This window comes from Hypanus sabinus, chromosome 4 (assembly GCF_030144855.1).
Source record: "Hypanus sabinus isolate sHypSab1 chromosome 4, sHypSab1.hap1, whole genome shotgun sequence".
Lineage (NCBI taxonomy): Eukaryota > Metazoa > Chordata > Chondrichthyes > Myliobatiformes > Dasyatidae > Hypanus > Hypanus sabinus.
The window spans coordinates 21,477,183-21,496,444 of NC_082709.1; the positions used below are offsets into that span (position 1 = coordinate 21,477,183).

The 19,262-nt window shown below is 43.5% G+C and overlaps 2 protein-coding genes across 2 annotated transcripts in view; one reads left to right on the top strand and one right to left on the bottom strand.

Annotated features, from left to right (window-relative positions):
- The window catches only part of mylka (myosin, light chain kinase a), a 334,126-nt gene that overhangs the window by 264,286 nt on the left and 50,578 nt on the right, over positions 1 to 19,262 (bottom strand). The gene's annotated exons all lie outside the window — the stretch shown is intronic.
- Positions 3,569 to 19,262, top strand: part of LOC132392430 (tetraspanin-6-like) — a 119,814-nt gene continuing 104,120 nt past the window's right edge. Inside the window, exons 1-4 of the mRNA XM_059966254.1 lie at positions 3,569 to 3,850; positions 4,419 to 4,496; positions 6,988 to 7,066; positions 8,242 to 8,297. Of these exons, the coding sequence (XP_059822237.1) occupies positions 3,569 to 3,850; positions 4,419 to 4,496; positions 6,988 to 7,066; positions 8,242 to 8,297 (495 nt within the window). The remainder of the gene's footprint in view (positions 3,851 to 4,418; positions 4,497 to 6,987; positions 7,067 to 8,241; positions 8,298 to 19,262) is intronic.

The following is a 19,262-nucleotide window of genomic DNA, read 5'->3' on the forward strand; positions in this document are numbered from 1 at the left end:
CACTTATCACTGGGTTCTACAGGGACTGGTGATCCAAGTTGTCCTATCCCATCGTGCCTCATCTGTGACAAACAACTTACAAGTGCAGCAATGGCTCCAGCAAAACTGAAAAGCCACTGAACTACGAATCACAGCCACATGAAACATAAAAGTACTGATTATCTTAAACAGGAATTGCAAAACAGAGTAAAGCTTATGTTGGTAAAATCGGAGTCAGTAAACTGACCCAGGAAGGAAGTTAGTTAGTAAGAGAACTTATTACGCAGAAAAGGAAAACTCACACAGTTGGTGAAAACCCAATAACGGCAGCATGAAAAATTATAGTGCATAAAATACTGGGAAAAGATGCAGTACGAGATATGGAAAAGGTCAATGATAATGATGGCAGGCTCTTTATTTGCGAAAGTCAGGAGGGAAGAACAGAGTCCTCAGGAGTGACGGCATGATTGTTGGTGACTGTGGAGGCCTACTCTGGATCTGCAGATTCTGGGACAGTAGGGACACGGGACCAGCTGCGGCATGAGTGCTTGGGTAGTAGGATACTTCCTCCATCTCCTCCTCTCTTTAGTAGCTGCCCTTCTGGATTCCTCAAAATTCTTGGCTGCACCGTGGATCAGTGTTCGCCAGCGGTCTCTGTCACAAGCCAGCCGCAGCCACTCATTGACCTCGATATTTACCTGAGAGAGCTGCTGCTGCTGGTCTTTGCACCTCCTGTGCGAAGCACCATGATCCCTCTTGCCCTGAGAGAGTTCTCTGTAGAGAACTGCCTCGGTAACCTGGAGTTGTCCATGCGAAGTACGTGGCGGAGCTCCCTGAGCAGCAAAATAGCTCCAGTGCTTGGAAATTGAGCCTCCTCCAGGACCTCGTTGTTGGACACACGATCCTGCCAGCAGACACCCATAATCACACAAGATCAGAAGACAAAGGAGCAGAAGTAGGTCATTCGGCCCATCGAGTCTGCTCCGCCATTTCACCATGAGCTAAACTATTCTCCCATCTAGTTCCAATTTCCGGCTTTGTCTCCATATCCCTTGATACCCTGACTAATTAGATACCTATCAATCTCCTCCTTAAACACCCTCAATGATTGGGCCTCCACAGCTATATGTGGCAACGAATTCCATAAATCCATGACCCTCTGGCTAAAAAAATTTCTCCTCATCTCTGTTTTAAATAGGTACCCTCTAATTCTAAGACTGTGATTCTACATTATTCTTGGTTGGTGCGATTGTAACAAAACCCAATTTCCCTCGGGATCAATAATGTCCATCTGTCTGTGACCTCTTGTCCTGTACTCACCCACCAAGGGAAACAGCCTTTTCACATCTACTCTGTCCAACACTTTCAACATTCGATGGAGCAGAGGCGGCACTGATGGAAGACCCAGACTTCGGAGCCATATAACAGTGTTGAGACAATGCAGGCCTGTATTTTTGAGGACAGACACAGTTGGTGATTCTTCCACACACATTGCTGGAGGCATCCAAAGACACTGCTGGCTCTGGTGAGTCAATTGTCAACATCCCTCACTAGTGTAGCGTCGTTGGAGAGGACAGGGTAGGTGAACTGCTCAACCATGATGAGAGGGTAATCATCAATCGTGATCCCAGGTAGGTTGTAAAGGGGGCTTCTGATGGAGGAATATTGTTTTCTTCAGACTGACCGTTAACCCCAATATGAAAGCCCTTGCAGCCTTGGCGAACTAAGACTGCGTGTCCTCTGTGTGTGTGAGAAGAGTACAGTGAACACAAGAAGGGGCTTTTGCATGGATTTGTTCAGGCGAGAAGGCGGCCACTCTCAAACAGTATGATAAGTCAATGTTATGATGACATGTCACATGTTGAAGAGGTTTTGAGTTCAACCCAGCTAAGTGTGAGGTGGTTCATTTTGGTGGGTCAAATATGATGGGTCAGGGCATCAAAGGTTATGGTGAGAAGGTGGGGGAATGGGACTAAAGGGGAGATTGGATCAGCTCATTATGAAATGGCGGAGCAGACTCGATGGGCCGAATGGCCGACTTCTGCTCTTTTGTCTTATGGTCTTAAGGTGGCAGAATATAGCATTAATGGTAAGACTCTTGGCAGTGTGGAGGATCAGAGGGATCTTGGGGTCTGAGTCCATAGGACACTCAAAGCTGCTATGCAGGTTGACTCTGTGGTTAGGGCAGCATACGGTGTATTGGCCTTTGTCAACTGTGGGATTGAGTTTAAGAGCCAAGAGGTAATGTTCCAGCTATATAGGACCCTGGTCAGACCCAACTTGGAGTACTGTGCTCAATTCTGGTCACCTTACTACAGGAAGGATGTGGAGACCATAGAAAAGGTGCAGAGGAGATTTACAAGGATGTTGTCTGGATTGAGGAGCATGCCTTATGACAGGGCTCCCCAATTAGTTTTCCACAAGGGCCAAATTATGTCAAGCATGCCAAGCCAAGGGCCAAAATGTCCAGGTTTTTTTTTCCATTGGTCCAGTAAGTTGTTTTATGGGCAGATGTTGTTGTTGCTGCTATTGCCATCATTAGTAGTAGTAGTAGTAATTTAGGCCTAGGATTCTCAAAGACTGTGTCGTGGGTCACACAAGAAATGCACTGTTGAAACAAAATAAGTCCAAAACTAACCATTTAATTATGACTGTAGCTATCACATCGAGAACTCATCTGACAGATACACATACCCAACTTCTCATCCACACAGAGTTTTAGTAGTACTGCCTTTTCCCACTGTTTCTGTTCTCTCATTTATTCTACTTGTTATTTTTAGTTTGATGTATGAAGTGTAGCTATAAATGAAGTTACCAGTATTATTGTTGTTGTAATATTTTTATACCACAAGATTGACAAATGGACAAAAATAAATTGATTCACTCACCAATCAGTGAGAGAAGTGACAGCGACGGGATGAGGCAATCCTTCTGATGTTGGGCCTGAATTCTGTTGTGGCAATCCTGAGGCGCTGGCCAAGATGTGCATTGGAGAGTCTGTTTCTGTCCTGGTTCTTGATAGAGTTCATTGAAGAAAACAGTGATGCACATATGTACGTGGAGGGGAACGGTGTGAGTAGGAGCATTGCAATAGCTCTCATGTTTTTGAATTGAGCTTAGGAAACCACGTTGAATCAAAAGTCACTCACCCCAACGTCCTTGTGTTGTGCTTTGAGCAAATCAGATGCTCCCATTTCCAAGACCTCCATCTGAAGAGTTGCCTCATCTATGGAAGGCCCCAGCCTTTCAGCCTCTGCAGTCCACTGGCCATCAGCCGAAATGGAGAATGGCCGTCTCAGGAAGAGGAGGATGTCACCTGACAGTTTAGGGGAGCTTTCAAATCGTTCCCTGAAGTTTTCTGCCAGGCTTGTCACAAAATCCTTCATTACCGGATCCTCCCGCATTTCATTTTTCTCGCAATGCTCCCGCAGATGTGGAAAGTGCAACTTTCTCCCGAGAATGTTGTGCGCACTACGGGGTGGGGGGGGGGGTAGTAGATCAAGTGTACAATGTGGGATGAGGTTAAAATAAATTAGAGCAGTGTGCGTTTTATTTACATGTTATGACAGGTGCATTCACGTAAGCGCCAATGGGTCGGCACGGTCCAGACATTAGGTTCTCACGGTCCGCCTATTGGGGTTGTCTGTTCTACACCATCAGAAAAGATCACTGTTCTGAGGAGGTTGAAGAGAGCTGGACTGTGCGCATCTGTGCTCACATCATTCTGCAAATGTGTAGTAGAGAGCATCTCGACAAGCTGCATCACTTCGCGGTACGGAAACTGCACTGTGGCAGACAGGAAGTCTCTACAACGAGCTTGTCAAAACCGCCCAACGCAACACCAGCCCCAGCCTACTTGCATCAAGAACATGTACACAGAAAGGTGCCGGAAGAGGGTCAGTAACATCACGAAGGATCACACCCACCCTCCTAATGGACTGCTTGTCCCTCTCCCATCAGGGAGCATCCATGCCAGGAACACCAGACTCAAAAATAATTACTTTTCCCAAGCGGTAGGACTGATCAACATGGCCACCCTCTAACTCTCCTTCCACCACCACTTCATCATTTCCTGCCAGTCATCTCAAGTTCAGACATGGGTGTCACTTTATGTACATAAAATCAATTCATGTATTTAAGCTACTTTATGTATTTATATTTATTGTGTTTTTTTATTATTGTGTTCTTTATCTTTGAGTTTTTTTGTACTACATCAGATCTGGAGTAATAATTATTTAATTCTCTTTTATACTTGAATGCCGAAAATGACATTAAACAATCTTGAAACTTAACTTAGGCACAAAGTATACCATTTTCGTTTTATGAGTCAGAAAAATAGGACCCCAGTAAGCAAGGAATGTATTTAAACTATACAGATATAAGCCACCAAACAAACCTAAGCACAAAACTGCCAAAGTCTATTTCATGTTCTTTTTAAGATTATTCAAAATGTTGATTCCATCAGCAAGTACAACTGGACTGAGTCACATGACCTGAAGCTCCACCTGCAAGTACAGGTACTTCCGGACAAGATGGCACCCAGTTGCGAAGGCCGTCGAGGTCATGGCTCACTCGGTTGTTTCTTAGGCTCATAGGCATGGTTTTGTGGCAACTCTGGGAGCCAGTGGACGGGGATGGGGAGTTAGAGGTCTAGGGCAGTCAAGGGTTGGAGCTGGATTCTCGGTCAGAGTGTTCATGGTAGAAGGCCAGTGATCCCTGTGGACTGATGTTGGTTCAGCAATTGCCGACATAGACCGATAATCCCCATGCCCAAAGACCGAGGTTGCCTGTGAGAGAGGGCCGGTGACACCCTCCATTCAGCGAGCCACGGCTTCAGGGGTCAGTGACAGCAGGAAGCACAATGACCCACACGCCAATTATTCCTGGGCTCAGAGGAGCTCAAAACCCTGTGATTAGCAAGTCCTGGGGTCGATACCAAAGGTTGAAGACTGAAGATCAAAGACCAAAGTAGGCAAGTCCAGAGGTCAGAGGCCGAGGTTGGGGACTAGAGGTTCGAGGTTTGTAGGCAGCTTGTGCAGGGGTTAGAGGCCTGTCTGTATCTATAGTAGGGAGAAAATAGGTTTGTGCTTTTGTTGCTATGTATTGAAGCTGTTGTTGAGTTGTTATTATTTGTGTGTTCTGCTATGTTGGTACCAGAATATATGACGACAATTGAGAGTGAATCCTAGCACATCCTTAGGTTATGTTGGTTGTCAATGGAAATGTGGTAAATGAATCTGAATCATTTTAATTACTGCATTTCAAACATGAGTATGAATACTGTGCGGCTTTCATTAATTCATGCAAACAATTCATAGTTTTAAAATCATTTAAATATACAAAAAAATTTCTCCAGGCAATGATTCAGAAATCCATTGATTTCTCCTGGAGCTGTGTTTTGGTTTGTATATGCAATGGTGGAATCACAGCACAGGAGCCTGCACTTTGGCCCAAGTTTTCCATACTGGCTCTTTGTGGAGCAATCCAGTTCACTGTTCCTTTGTACAAATTCCTTTTCCTCTGGCATCTCGTGAAGATTCTTAAGCAGCAGCAAAGTTGGAACTCATCATTCCTATTTTGATGCCTTCCTCCTCCTTCCTCATTTCACTCCGACTTTGATCCACCTATTATTTTCCCTATGCTCTGTACCAATGATTATTTCAGTCAGGCTATTTCTTACTTTCCCAAATGATTGTGTGTTATATGTACCAATGGACTTTACACACTGGTCCGGAGAAATGTTGTCTCATTTGACGGTATACATGTATATAGTTAAATGACAATAAACTTGACTTGAAGCCTTGAAGTCCCTTGGATATTGTGAACTAAGGGAGGTGGCATTAGTCAGAAGGGGCATTCAACCAATTCTCCCTCATCTCTCCAGTGGATGTAATAGATACTATGACATGAGTAAGAAGCAGATGTTGCCACTGTACCATATTTATTCCTTATTGTCTCACACTTGCTTGTCGCACCCTGTGTGAAAAGTGGACTCCCTCATTTCCTATATTACTGCAGTCACCACAGGACACCCCAGGTTATGGCAGGACTCCATTCCTGTTAACTGTTTAAATCCCAAACAGTTCACAAGTCAGAAGTGGGGCTCCGAACCGTGTTACCACATGGCAGATGAATCTGTGGGCCTGCAGCAGCCAGTGGTCTATACAGCTGGTCTTCCATATACTAGTTTGCTCATATGGGCTATACACGGGGTGAGCATTCCTAAACTGGGAAGGACCTGCATATTTCAAAAGCAATTGCTGCAAATTTTGGAAGGTCCAATTTGAAGGCAGAGTTTCGGGTTAATGGCAGGATTCCTGGCAGTTCGGAGGAACAGAGGGATCATGGGGCCCATGACTGTAGAGAGCATTCTAGCAGGCTGCATCATAGTGTGAGGAGGGGATGGGGACAGGGAGGGGTGCTACTGCACAGGATTAAAATAAGCTGCAGAGTTATAAAAATAGTCAGATCCTTCCTGGGCAGCAGCCTCTGTAGTACCCAGGACATCTTCAAGGTGCATTGCCTCAAAAAGGAGACATACATCATTAAGGACCCCCATCACCCAGGACACGCCCTCCTCTCATTGCTACCATCAGGGAGGTACACAAGCCTGAAGGCACACACTACAAATCAGGAACAGCTTCTTCCCCTCTGCCATCCAATTTCTGAATGGACATTGAACCCATGAACACTATCTCATTACTTGGTTTATTTTTATTTTCGTGCACTGTATATTTACTGTAATACATGTTTTTTCCCGTTATGTATTATATTGTACTGCAGCAACCAAGACAACAAATTTCCCAACATACGCCTGAGGTATTAAACCTGATTCTGATGTCCACAAATAAGTTGAAGTTGCAAATAAGTTGATGGGATTTTTAAGAAATGTTATGTCATTAATCAGGGGATGAAGCTCAAGAGCCATGAGGTAATGTTACAGCTCTTTAAAGCACTGTTTAGGCCAGACTTGGAACATTGTATTCAGTTCTGGTTGGCTTATTCCAGGATGTGGAAGCTTTAAACAGGGTGCAGGAGAGGTCTATTAGCATGCTGCCTGTACGAGACAGCATGTTCAAAGCTCAAGGTAAATTTGTGATCAAAGTACATGCATGTTATCACATACAACCTTCAGATTTATTTTCTTGTGGGCATTCACAGAAAATGCAAAGAAACACAATAGAATCAATTAAAAGATCGTAGGACAAGATGGACAAACAACTAATGTACAAAAGACAACATACTGTGCAAACAGAAAAACATACAATAATAAATAAGCAATAAATATCAATAACAGGAACAGGAGATGAAGAGTCCTTGAAAGTCGTGTATATGTATATATATATAACCTAGGGTTTTACTTATCAGAACAAAGAAGGACGAGAGGTGACTTGATAGAGGTGTACAAGATGAGAGGGCTAGTAGAGTGAATAGCCAGAGACTTTTTTCCAAGGTCCAAAATGGCTAATATGAGCGGGTATCATTTGGAGACTGAAGAAAAGTATAAGGGTTAGGTTGGTGGCAAGCTCTTTACACAGAGAGTGGTGGGTCATGGAACACCCTGCCAGGGGTAATGGTAGTGGCAGATGTACAAGGGATATTTAAGAGACTCTTAGATAGACCCATGGATGGAAGAGAAATGGAGAGTTATGTAGGTGGCAAGGGCTAGCTTGATCTGAGAGTAGGTTGAAAGTTGGATCAATATCATGGCTGAAAGACCTGTACTATGCTGTAATGTTCCATGTCTACATTCTCATTTGTTGCAAAATATTCTGGGGCACCATGAGGTTATAAAAGGCAATAAATAAATAATTTCTTCTGATAGGTTCTCATTGCCAGAGCAATGGACAGAGACTTCAGCCTCGACTTAGTATCACTGCTCACATCTTACTCTCTACACTGACACTGAAAGGCTTGGGTTGACATTTCTGTGAGATACTCAAGGAGCAGAGCATAGACTCAGGCACAGGTGCTGAATTTTGTAAGAAATATTAATCTAAAGCTCCATCTAAACCCACCAGTGGAAATAAAACCTAGCAACTTTTGAGGAAGAGAAACATTCTGCTCCTTGGGTAATACGTATTCATCAGCCAATATGAGTTAATCAGATTATTTTGCCACTTTCCTTTGCTCTCTGTGGGACCCATGTTGAAATAGACAACCATGTTTCCTATATTGCCCAATGTGTGACATTACAAAAGTCCTTTGCATTGCCCTTCTCAATCTTCATGCTTCATTTCTTGTTGTTCATTGCCATAATAGGAAAACTGACAGGTAGCCTGCCGAAAACTCAAAACCAACAGCTCCACCGAACACGAGTAAGTCAGTTATCAAGAATTAGACAAGTTAGTGAAGAGCTGATCGTTAACACTCCATCAGGAAATAACATCAAATGCATTAGAATCTTAACCTTCAAATATCTTGCATCCTCCTGGATTTTTAAAAAATGTTTGAAAAACATTTTGTTTTAGAGTGCACCCACACACACAGACCCTATCCTCCCAAATTCCCACACATGCTCAAGATCTTCGGGTCCTCAATTTTCCTTATGTTTAGCATCTAACACAAAATGTGGAACATCTCAATCAAAGCCTCCTGACGATTTAGTCAACAGATGAGCCTCATGAATGAGAATACTCTTGCCCCCCTTGTTTGATTTTCAGTCTGTGCTGAGTTCACTACTCTTCAAGTAGCAATGCCTCAAAAAGGTGGCATCCATCACTAAGGACCCCTACCACCCAGGATATGCCCTCTTCTCATTGCTACCATCAGGAAGGAGGTACAAGAGCCTGAAGACACACATTCAATGATTCAGGAACAGCTTCTTCCCCTCTGCCATCTGATTTCTAAATGGACATTGAAACCCATGAACACTACCTCACTTCCTTTTGTTTTTATTTGCACTGCTCATCAATGTAATATATATACTTACTGTAACTCCCTTTTTCCTCTATTATGTATTGCATTGTACTGCTACCACAAAGACAACAAATTTCACAACCTATGCTGGTGATATTAAACCCATTTCTGATTCAGTTGGGACAGGTGTTATAATTAGATCAAGAAAAAGAAAGTCATTAAAGAGAGTTGGTGCTGGTCTATATGTAGTACTGTACTTTCAATAGGAAATCTGATCAGCGCAGAAGCAGAGTGGCTATCAGGAATGTCGGCTGTCTTGAGAGGGTCCAGAGAAGGTTCACAAGAATGAGCCCAGGAATGAAAGTGTTAATGTGCAAGATGCGCTTGATGGCTCTGGCCCTAAACTTGCTGGAATTTAGAAGAATAAGGGAGGGATCTTTATCAATCCAATCAAATAGTGAAAGGCCTAGATAGAGTGGACATGGAGAGGATGTTTCCTATAGTCGGGGTGGGGGGGGGGGGTGGTCTAGGACCAGAGAGCACAACCTCTAAATACAAGGACGTCCCTTAGAACAGAGGAATTCCTTTAGACAGAGGGTGGTGAATCTGTTGGAATTCATTAGCACAGAAGGCACTGGAGTCCAAGTCATTGAGTATATTTAAAATGACCATTGATAGGTTCCTGATTAGTAATGATGTCAAAGGTTACTGGTAAAAGGCAGGAGAATGGGTTTGAGAGGGATAATATACCAACTATGATGGAAAGGCAGAGCAGACTCGAAGGGCCAAACAACCTAATGTATCAGAATACTCAGGACCAAAGAAGAATAATAATCTTATCTGTTTTGCCGAGTACTAATATCCTCAAGCTGGTGTTGCCGAGGTATCAGCAAATTTTATTTGTGGCTGTGGTCAAAGAGGAAGTCTCCAGGTGCTACTGAAAGAACAATGTTATTGGAATATACAATATGCATTTTGGAGCCGAGGCAGATTAGCAGCAAGGGAGGAAGATTCATGTCTGGAACTTAGTCACCAAGGAAAGAAAGCAAGAGGCCAGGAGAGGACGAGTGGGGGGTGAAGTGCAATGCGTATTGTGAGGGAGAATTGAGGAGAGCAAAGTAAGTATAGAGAGAGGGGCTAGGCTTCAGTACTCTCCAACATTGACTGGATGTGAGGCATTTTCAGGAACAACTCCAATTGAGGCTGGGACAGGGGGGTTGTTGGATTCAAGAAGTTACTAAGCAATGGTGGGAGGATCTTATTTATCAGAGTTTTAAAAAAATTGGATCGGGGGCCAGGGCTATTCGGATGGTCAGCGAGAGAACATTGTGTGGCCCTAGAACTCAGGGCCCGATCCTGACTCTCTGGTATTGGGAATGAGCTTGGGATGGCAAGGTTTATTCAGAGTTTTGGGGAGCTGGGGTGGCAGAAGTATTAAAAGTCCAGGAGGGACATTAAGTTCTGTGGTAATAAAACATGATTTCTCAAGTAACTCCATCATCCAACTCCACTCCTCACTCCCACTCATAGTACATAGAACAAGACATGCAGTAACAGGCTCTTTGGCTAACAATGTTACACTGAGCTCATTAAGCGAAGGAAACCTAATTGAGCCTCTCCCTTCTGCCTGCACATGGTCCACATCTCTGTACCAACCCTGACGGTGTACACCAAGCGTCCACCACTCATGAAAAAATCTTCTTTAACCACGTCTTCCTTAACCATCCCCCCACCTTAACTGCATCCTTACTGCAATTAGACATTACGATCCTGGGAGATGTCTAATTTACCATTTCTGCCATCTCGAGATTTTATAAATTTATTATAAAGTGTCCCCACAGCCTCCAGCACTCCAGAGGAAACAACCCTAGTTTTTCCAAACTATATTAGAGGCTTCAAAGCTCAGCCTCCAATTCACAGGAGAAAACAGAACAAAAAAATGGCAGCATTACTGATTTCAGTTTCTAGGGTGGTGATTTTGTCTGTGGAACTATATCAGATGAAGAAATTGATGCCTTTTGAAAGGTCTAGAAAAAAAGACTTCTATTCTGAAGAAAGAGACATGGATGTGGAATAGAGAATAATATATTAAAAAAATCAGGTTCGTCGTTTTCCCCAAGTAATTTTGATTAAATTCCAAGAAGTTATACATCACAGTTTAAAATAGACATCGAGGAATGACTAGTTAAAGGGTGTCAGCAATGTGTCAAACACAGTGACCAAAAATGTAATGGCAAAGATGTTAATATTTACACAATAGCTTTACATGCTCAGGTTCCAAAAATGAACATGATTATCTTTTAAAAATTCTCTCATTCGTCGTGGGCAGAACTACTGAGAGATAAATAAATTTAAATCAAATCAAGTAATAACAGAAAACATGGCAGCTTATCCCCATGCAGCAAGGTACTTGTTAAGCAATTTGATTATAAAAAAGAACAAAATCATAACCATTTTATTAATTTAACATTGATATGTGGTTTACCTTAAGTAAAAAATAATGTCTTCCAACTTTTATCAAGAAAGACTGAGCTACGTTGAAATCTAGGAATATGATAGCTTTACAACTGTTTGTTGGTAAATTATCAGAAGCTGACAAAGAGATGAACAGGAACAAGATAGATCGACTGGTTGAGTGGTGTCACAACAACTTTGCACTGAACAACAGCAAAACTAAAGAACTCAGTGTGGACTTCAGGAAAGCAGAAAACATACCAGTCCTTGGTGGAGAGTGTGAACATCTCCAAGTTGCTGGGTGTCAGCATCTCAGAGGATCTTTCCCAGGCTCAACACATTGATGCCGTACTTCAGCAGCTCTATTAGGAGTTTGAGGAGCTTTGCAATGTCAAAGACTTTTGCAAATTTATATATACAGTGGCGAGTATTCTGATAGATTGCACGGGAGTGCAAGAAGCTGCAGAGGGCAGCTTATCCAGTTCCATCACAACCCTCAGTACTAATGAGGACACCTTCATGAGGCGGTGCCTCATCCATCACTAAGTACCATTGCAATGCGGACATACCATCTTCACAATACTACCAGACAGGAGGTCCAGGATCCTGAAGCCACACAACAATTTATGAGCAACTTTTTCCCTCTCCACCATGAGATATCTGAATGGTCCGTAAAACCATCACCTCGACCTCATTATTCTTTTATATTCGACTAATTCTTTTGTAATTTATAGTACTTTTGTGTATTTGCACTGTACTGCTGACACAAAACAATTTTTACATATTAGACAGTGATCATATCTGATTCTCAAAGGGTGGTAGAAGCAAGTCCTTGGGAAATTTTAAAGATTGATCTTATTAAATGGTTGAGTACACTCAAGGACTGAGCATTACTCATGCTTTTAACCAATAACTTCAAATGTTTATACGGTTATTACATTATTCAACAGGCAGCCAGGGCTCCCGAGCTCCAAGTTTAAATGCTACCAACGATAGCTGGACAATACAAGCCAAACATCTGGAATTAAAGCTAGCTTTGGTGACAGTAACCATAAAACTGAAATCCCACTGGTTCATTAATTTCCTCTGGGAAACAATTCTACCATCCTGATGTGGTCTGGTATATGTGTGACTCCAGACCCATCACACGGTTGACTCCTAATCATCTTGCCATTTCGATGGAAAATTGAAATGCTGGCATTGCTATTGTGACATCCTCATTCTATGAATTAAAACATTGGACTAATCCCAATTTATAGGTCTGTAATCAATATCTGAAGTGAGTGCCCTTCAAACAAGGGAACAACACATTAGAAGTGTTTAAGCTTGATTGAATCTCTCTGTAGGCTTTCCAGAGAGGGAAAATTTGGAATTAGACATTAAAGTAACATACTGATTCATAGGCTATGGGTGTCATGATCAAGACCAGCAGTTATTGCTCATTGTCCTCGAGAAGGTTGATGATGCCATTGTCTTGAACTGCTGCTGTCTGTGTGGAATATACTGAGGCAAAAAGGGATTCTTTAAATCTCCATGAGGTGAGTAATGAATGCAGAAGCTTCTGCTCTCCCTTTCCACTTTCTCAGGAGGTAGCCATCAACAGCAGAACTAACATGTATTGCACGAACTTGGGTGATTTTGCGATGGTTGGCATTCTTACTACTGTAAATAAACAACAGCTGTTGTTCCACCTAACAGCAACGATGAAATATGCATGACTCAGAATAGCATTTGGGTTACAGGCAAGAACATGGAATTGGTTATGCTTCCTTGCATCTCTTAGCCTTGATTTGACAGGTGATAAAGGTCAGAGCTTTGAAAGTACCAGCCGGCTTTTCACTTTACTGGAATGCATTCATGATTGATGCATCTGAGTGGCAGGGTGGAGATATGCCTCTACCAAAGGAGGTGGAAGGAGCTGCTTCACTCCTCAAAGATTACAATGGGCAATCCTTGAAGAGTATTGATGATGGCTAGGGTCACCCGTTTTGTAAAGACACTGCCCGGATGAAGGCAATGGCAAACCACGTCTGCAGAAAAGTTTGACAAGCACAATCGTGGTCATGGAAAGTCTATGATCACCCACGTCATACGACAAGGCACGTGATGTTGTTGATATGATGCGCGTTGCAGCCACTGTACACTGATGCTGGAAGGAGTGGTGCCTAAGCTGGTGACGTGGAGTACGTAATGAGACACTTTGATCCGCACGGTATTGAGCTTTTTGAGAGTCCATGCAAGCAGGTGAATGCATGTTCCATCAGGTGCTTGTCTGCAGTGGAGAAGCTCTGGGTACTCTTAGAGGGAGTCATTTCATTTATGATATGATAAGCCACATCAGGTGCTTGGGTTAACTTTTGGAGGGGGGAGGTGTTGATTAATAGTAACCCCTACACCCAGAGTATTGAGAGTGGATGTTTTACATTTTTACTGTCATTCATAGTCCAAAGGGAGATAGGAATGCTCTCACTTGCTGGAGTCATTGCTTAGCATTGGTGTTCATCACCCAGATCAGACGTTCAGGTTTTTGCCTACGAGTGTGTATTGTTGTGGTTTCAATAGAAGTAGAGGCGTCATCAGCAAACAGTTCAATCTTATGACAAACAAAATGAATACTTCTCTGAATGAGAGAGGGATTTATGGAGGAGGCATTGGACTGGATATATTCCAGTGCTGCTATCCCCATTCATTCCTACTGGCTTGGACAAGTGCACGGTGCTGATCTTGCTGACAAAATGTGCCACTGGATTTATGCTGCAAGGCAAGGCCCCACCCCCCGCATATATCAAAACTTCCTGAAGTCACCAACAACGCAAAATTAAAATAACTTTTAGATCTTATAGAAACATAGAAGTATGAAAGGGATTGATAAGATAGAGACAGGAAAGTTGTTTCCAGTGGCAGGTGAGACTAGAACTAGGGGACATAGCCTTAAGATTCGGGGGTGGGGGGGGTGGAGGGAATAGATTTAGGACAGAGATGAGGAGGAATTGCTTTTCCCAGAGAGTGGTGAATCTGTGGAATTCTCTGCCCAAATGAAGCAGTGGAGGCTACCTCGTAAATATATTTAAGAGAAGGTTGAATAGAATTTTGCATAGTAGGGGAATTAAGGATTATGGGGAAAAGGAGTTGAGTTTATGGACAGATCAGCCATGATCTTATTGAAATGGCAAGGCAGGCTCAATGGCCAGATGGACTACTCCTGCTCCTATTTCTTATGCTTGAAAAATTCTTCCTTTCTCAGTCTCCAGGCCAGGCTGACATGGGTCCAATTAGCTCTGACCCAGAGTAGAACGGGACAAGTGATACCCCAGTGAAACAATTGGGAATAGCCGTAAGACTGAAGATCATCTCCATATGGAGCTTAGCAGTGTTTAAATCAAGAATATTTTACCAAAAAGAATTGCCCCAATATGGGCCCAGACACTGGCTTGGCACAAGTTTAAGCAAAATTGCAATATAGTTAGTAATCTATTAAATACTAAATGGCAACACGTCTGTTGATAGATTGAACGTGACACATCAAAATTTAAACAATCCTAGAATATAATTTTAAAATCCATTTGCATCATTTGTGTGTATAAATAGTGCATAGCAAAGAAGTTGCAAACTTTGTTGACATTCTGGCAAGCGTGGATTGGGACAGGCTGTCTTTTGGCAAAGATGTACTTGTTAAGTGGGAAGCCTTCAAAAGTGAAATTGTCGGAGAAGAAAGCTTGTATGTGCCTGTCAGAACAAAAGGTAAAGATGACAGATGTAGGATACTTTGTTTTTCCAAGAGATATTGAGGTGCTGGTTAAGAAAAAAAGAGGTGCATTTCAGACTTAGGCAGGTAGGAACAAATGGGGTGCTAATGGAGTTTAAGAAATGCGAGAGGGTTCTATGGTTATGTTATGAGCAAAAGGATTTTTAAATGTTTTTTAAATTGAGATACAGTGCAGAGATGAGGCCCTTTGACCCCTCGATTCCTTCCTCCCAGCAATCCCCCAATTTAATCCTAGACTAATCACATGACAATTTACAATGACCAATTAACCTACCAACTGGCACATCTTTGGACTGTGGGAGGACACTTGAGCACCCAGAGGAAGCCCATGCAGTCACTGGGAGAATGTACAGACTTCTCACAGGCAGTGCCGGGAATTGAACCCGGGGTCTCCTGTAACATAAAGCACTGTTCTAACCTCTACACTACCATGCCACCCCAAGGGACAATACCGGTCATCTGGAAGATCAGAAGTTACTCAGGAGAGAGGGACACAGTCTATAGAAGTAAGACAAAATGCCACCAACCTCATGAGCCCTATACAGATTACAGAGGAGGGGGAGTTTGCTGTCTTGAGGAAAATTAGGGTGGACAAATCCCCGGGGCCTGACAAGCAGTTCCCTCAGATCCTGGGGGCAGGCATGTTTTGAAATTATCAGGGTCCTAGCACAGATATCAAAATCATTCTTAGCAACAGGGAAGATACCAGAAGATTGGACGATAGCCAATGCTGTCCTGCTGTTTTTAAAAAAAGGCTCTAAAAACCAGAAAATTATAGGTCACTGAGCCTGACACCAGTAGTGGGAAAATGATTGGAAGGTATTCTAAGGGATCAGATATATGAATATTTGGATGGGCGTGGACTGATTGAGGACAGTCAGCATGTCTTCATGCCTGGTAGGTCATGTCTAACCAATCTTAAAGTTTTGAAGAAGTTACTAAGAATGTTGATGAAGGCAAGTGAGTGGATGTTGTTTACATAGACTTCAGCAAAGCATTTGACAAGGTCCCACATGGGAGGTTGGTCAAGGTTCAGTCGCTCTGCATTCAAAAGGAGGTAGTAAATTGGATTAGATATTGGCTTTGTGGCAGAAGCTAGAGAGGGTACTAAATGGTTGCCTCTCTGACTGAAGGCTCGTGACTAGTGGAGTGCCACAGGAATCAGTAGGGTCACTGGGTCATTTGTCATCGTTTGTTTTCAACATCAACATCTGGATGATAATGTGGTTAACTGGATCAGCAAATTTGCTGATGACACCAAGATTGAGGGTGTAACGGACAGTGAGGAACACTATCATGGCTTACAGCAGGATCTGGACCAGCTGGAAAAATGGCAGATGGAATTTAATGCAGACAAGTATGAGGTGTTGCACTTCGGTAGGATAAACCAAAGTAGGAATTACACAGTGAACGGTAGGGCAGTAGAACGGAGGGATTTGGTAATACAGATTCATAATTCTTTGAAAGTGGCATCACAGGTTGGTTCCACTCCGGAGCTGATTATCTGTTATTTGTGAAGTGGGGTGCTGTGCGCAATCATAATCGGTTGAAAACAGACGTGGAAGCACGGAGAAACATCTGGAAATCTCTAGGAAGACCTGCTTTGTTGCTTCTGCTGCTGTGAGGTCCGGGACTCTGCTGGGAAGAACAGGCCCCCAGTCCCCGGGGTCATGTTGTCGATGGCCATTGGCGGGGCTGGCTTAATACGCTCGGCAGAGGATGGTTCTCAGAGAAGCTGTGCTGGAGGGGACGGTCGTCGGCTTGGAGGTTCGACGGACTCGGAGTCCGCTGCGGTCAGGTCGCTTTCGGTGTGTGCTGCGTCTGCGAGGCTGGTTTCGACGGAGTTTTCATTGTCTGCTGTGTCTGAGTCGGGCGGCACCATGGAAATCCATAGCGGGGGTATTCCCTTCTGCCGCCAGCATGGGATGGCGAGTCTATTGGGACCCTGAGGACTTGTGAAAACTGTATGGTGATTTCTTTTGAACTTATAGTCTTTTAACATCTTTGGACTATTTTTACTGCGCCCATGGTCTGTTTTTTTTTTATCAATTATGCTATTGTTTGCACTGTTGGAACTATATGGTTTTGTGCAGGTCTTGTAGCTTTAGTTTTTGGTCTTGTTTTGTCTGGTGGATTTGGAGCTCCTTTCCAGGGAACGCGCTAAGACGGTAGCGTGATATTAATACGCAGCAGCCTCTCCGGGCTCTGGATTGGGGATTGCCAAACGTTACGTGGATTTTCTGGTGTAGTCTGTTTTGTCATATGTTTCTGTGATATCATTCTGGAGGAACGTTGTCTCATTTTTTTAAACTGCATTGCATTTGTGGTTTCTATATGACAATAAACTGAATCTGAATTGGCCTTCATAAATCAGAGTACTGGAGATGAGATGTTTCATTGAAGTTGTACAAGGTGTTGGTGAGGCTTAATCTGGAATATTGTGTGCATTTCTAGTCATCTACCTGCAGGAAAGATGTACAGGAGGTTGAGCGAGTACAGAGAAAATTTACAAGGATGTTGCTGGGCCTGGAGGACCCGAGTTATATGGAAAGATTGAATAAGTTAGAGCTTTATTCCTTGGAATATAGAAGATTGCGAGGAGTTTTGATAGAGATATACAAAATTATGAGGGGCATAGGGTAAATACAGCCTTTTCCCCCACTGGGTTAGGGTGGGACTACACTCAGAGATCATGTTTTGGGTGAAAGGTGAAAAGTTTAAGCAGAAAACAAGAGGAAACTTCTTCACTCAGAGGGTCATGAGAGCGTGGAACGAGCTGCCAGCACAGGTGGTACACTTGAGCTTGACCTCAACAGTTAAGAGAAGTTTGGATACTTACATGGATGGTAAGTGTATGGAGGGCTATGGTCCTGGGCTTTATGGGAGTCAGCAGTTTAAATGGTTTGGCATGGACTAGATGGGCTGAATGGCCTGTTTCAGTGTTGTGCTTTTCTACGTCTCTGTGATCTCAATGTCAACAGAAGAGCTGGTCATTGAATTTAGGAAAGGGGCATTGCACATGCTCCTGTCTTTATTAAGGGTGTTGAGGTTGAAAGGGTTGAGAGCTTCAAGTAGCTAGGATAATACATAATCAATAGCCTGTCCTAATCCAACCATGTTGATGTCATAGCTAAAAAAGCTCCCCAACTCCTCCACGTCCCGGTCCCGATAAAATTTGGCATGTCCTGGTCGACCCTTACCAATGTTCGTTGATACATCATAGGGAACATTCTAACTGCAATCGTAATAGCATATACTATGTCATCTGCTCTTCATGTGACTGTCAGAAATTGAGGAGTTGTGGACATATCACAGAAACTGACCTCCCAGTTTTGGCGCCAGATGGTTTCACAGACACAGTTGATTTCTTCTTTTCTCACATCTCGTTTCCCCTCCCCACGGTGCCCGGAGTCCCGTCAGAGTCCGTGATCTGCAGCTGCAGCTCAAAGTACGGTTCTCCACGGCAGTGGGTTCTTGTTCTCAGACTCTTTAGGTGGCCTGGCAATTCAATATCTCCAGGTGTGGCCTGGAAGACGTGCTGCCCCGTGGTGACCTGTTCCTCACTGATGTCACCAATTTGGACAGGTGATGCAGCAGCCTGCAACATCGAAACAGCGAGCTGCTGGGTCCCCCGCTCTTGTTTGTTGCAGGAGTGATATTCCTCTCTCTCTCACTTGTGAGGGAGAGCCTGCCTGAGATGTCAAAGTGTTGGGACGGACAGCTTTTTGATGGACTGCAGATTGTGGTCCCTTTGGGAGCTTTGCTGTTGCTTGCATGGTGCAGGTGGGGCTGGTGCTTTTGCTGGAGCTAGTGGGGGGGGGGGCTAATGCTTTATCTGCTGCTTGTGTGTGGGGGGGAAGGGGGACCAGGATTCTAATGTTTTTGTCATTTGGGTTTTTACTGTTTCATGAATGTCTATGAAGAGTAAGAATTTCAGGCTGTATACATTGTATATACTGCATTAAATTGAACCATTGACCCTTTCTGTCCATACTTCTCTCAGCCACCATAGTCAAACACTCCACCCACCCTGGAAGTTCATGCTTCTCCCCGCCACTGTCAAGCGGAAGATATGAAAGCCCGAAAGCATGTACCACCAGACTCAAGGACAGCTTCTATCCCATTGTTGTCAGGCTCTCAAACAGACCTCTTGTACAATATGGTGGACATTTGACCTCACAATCTACCTCGTACTTCATTACTT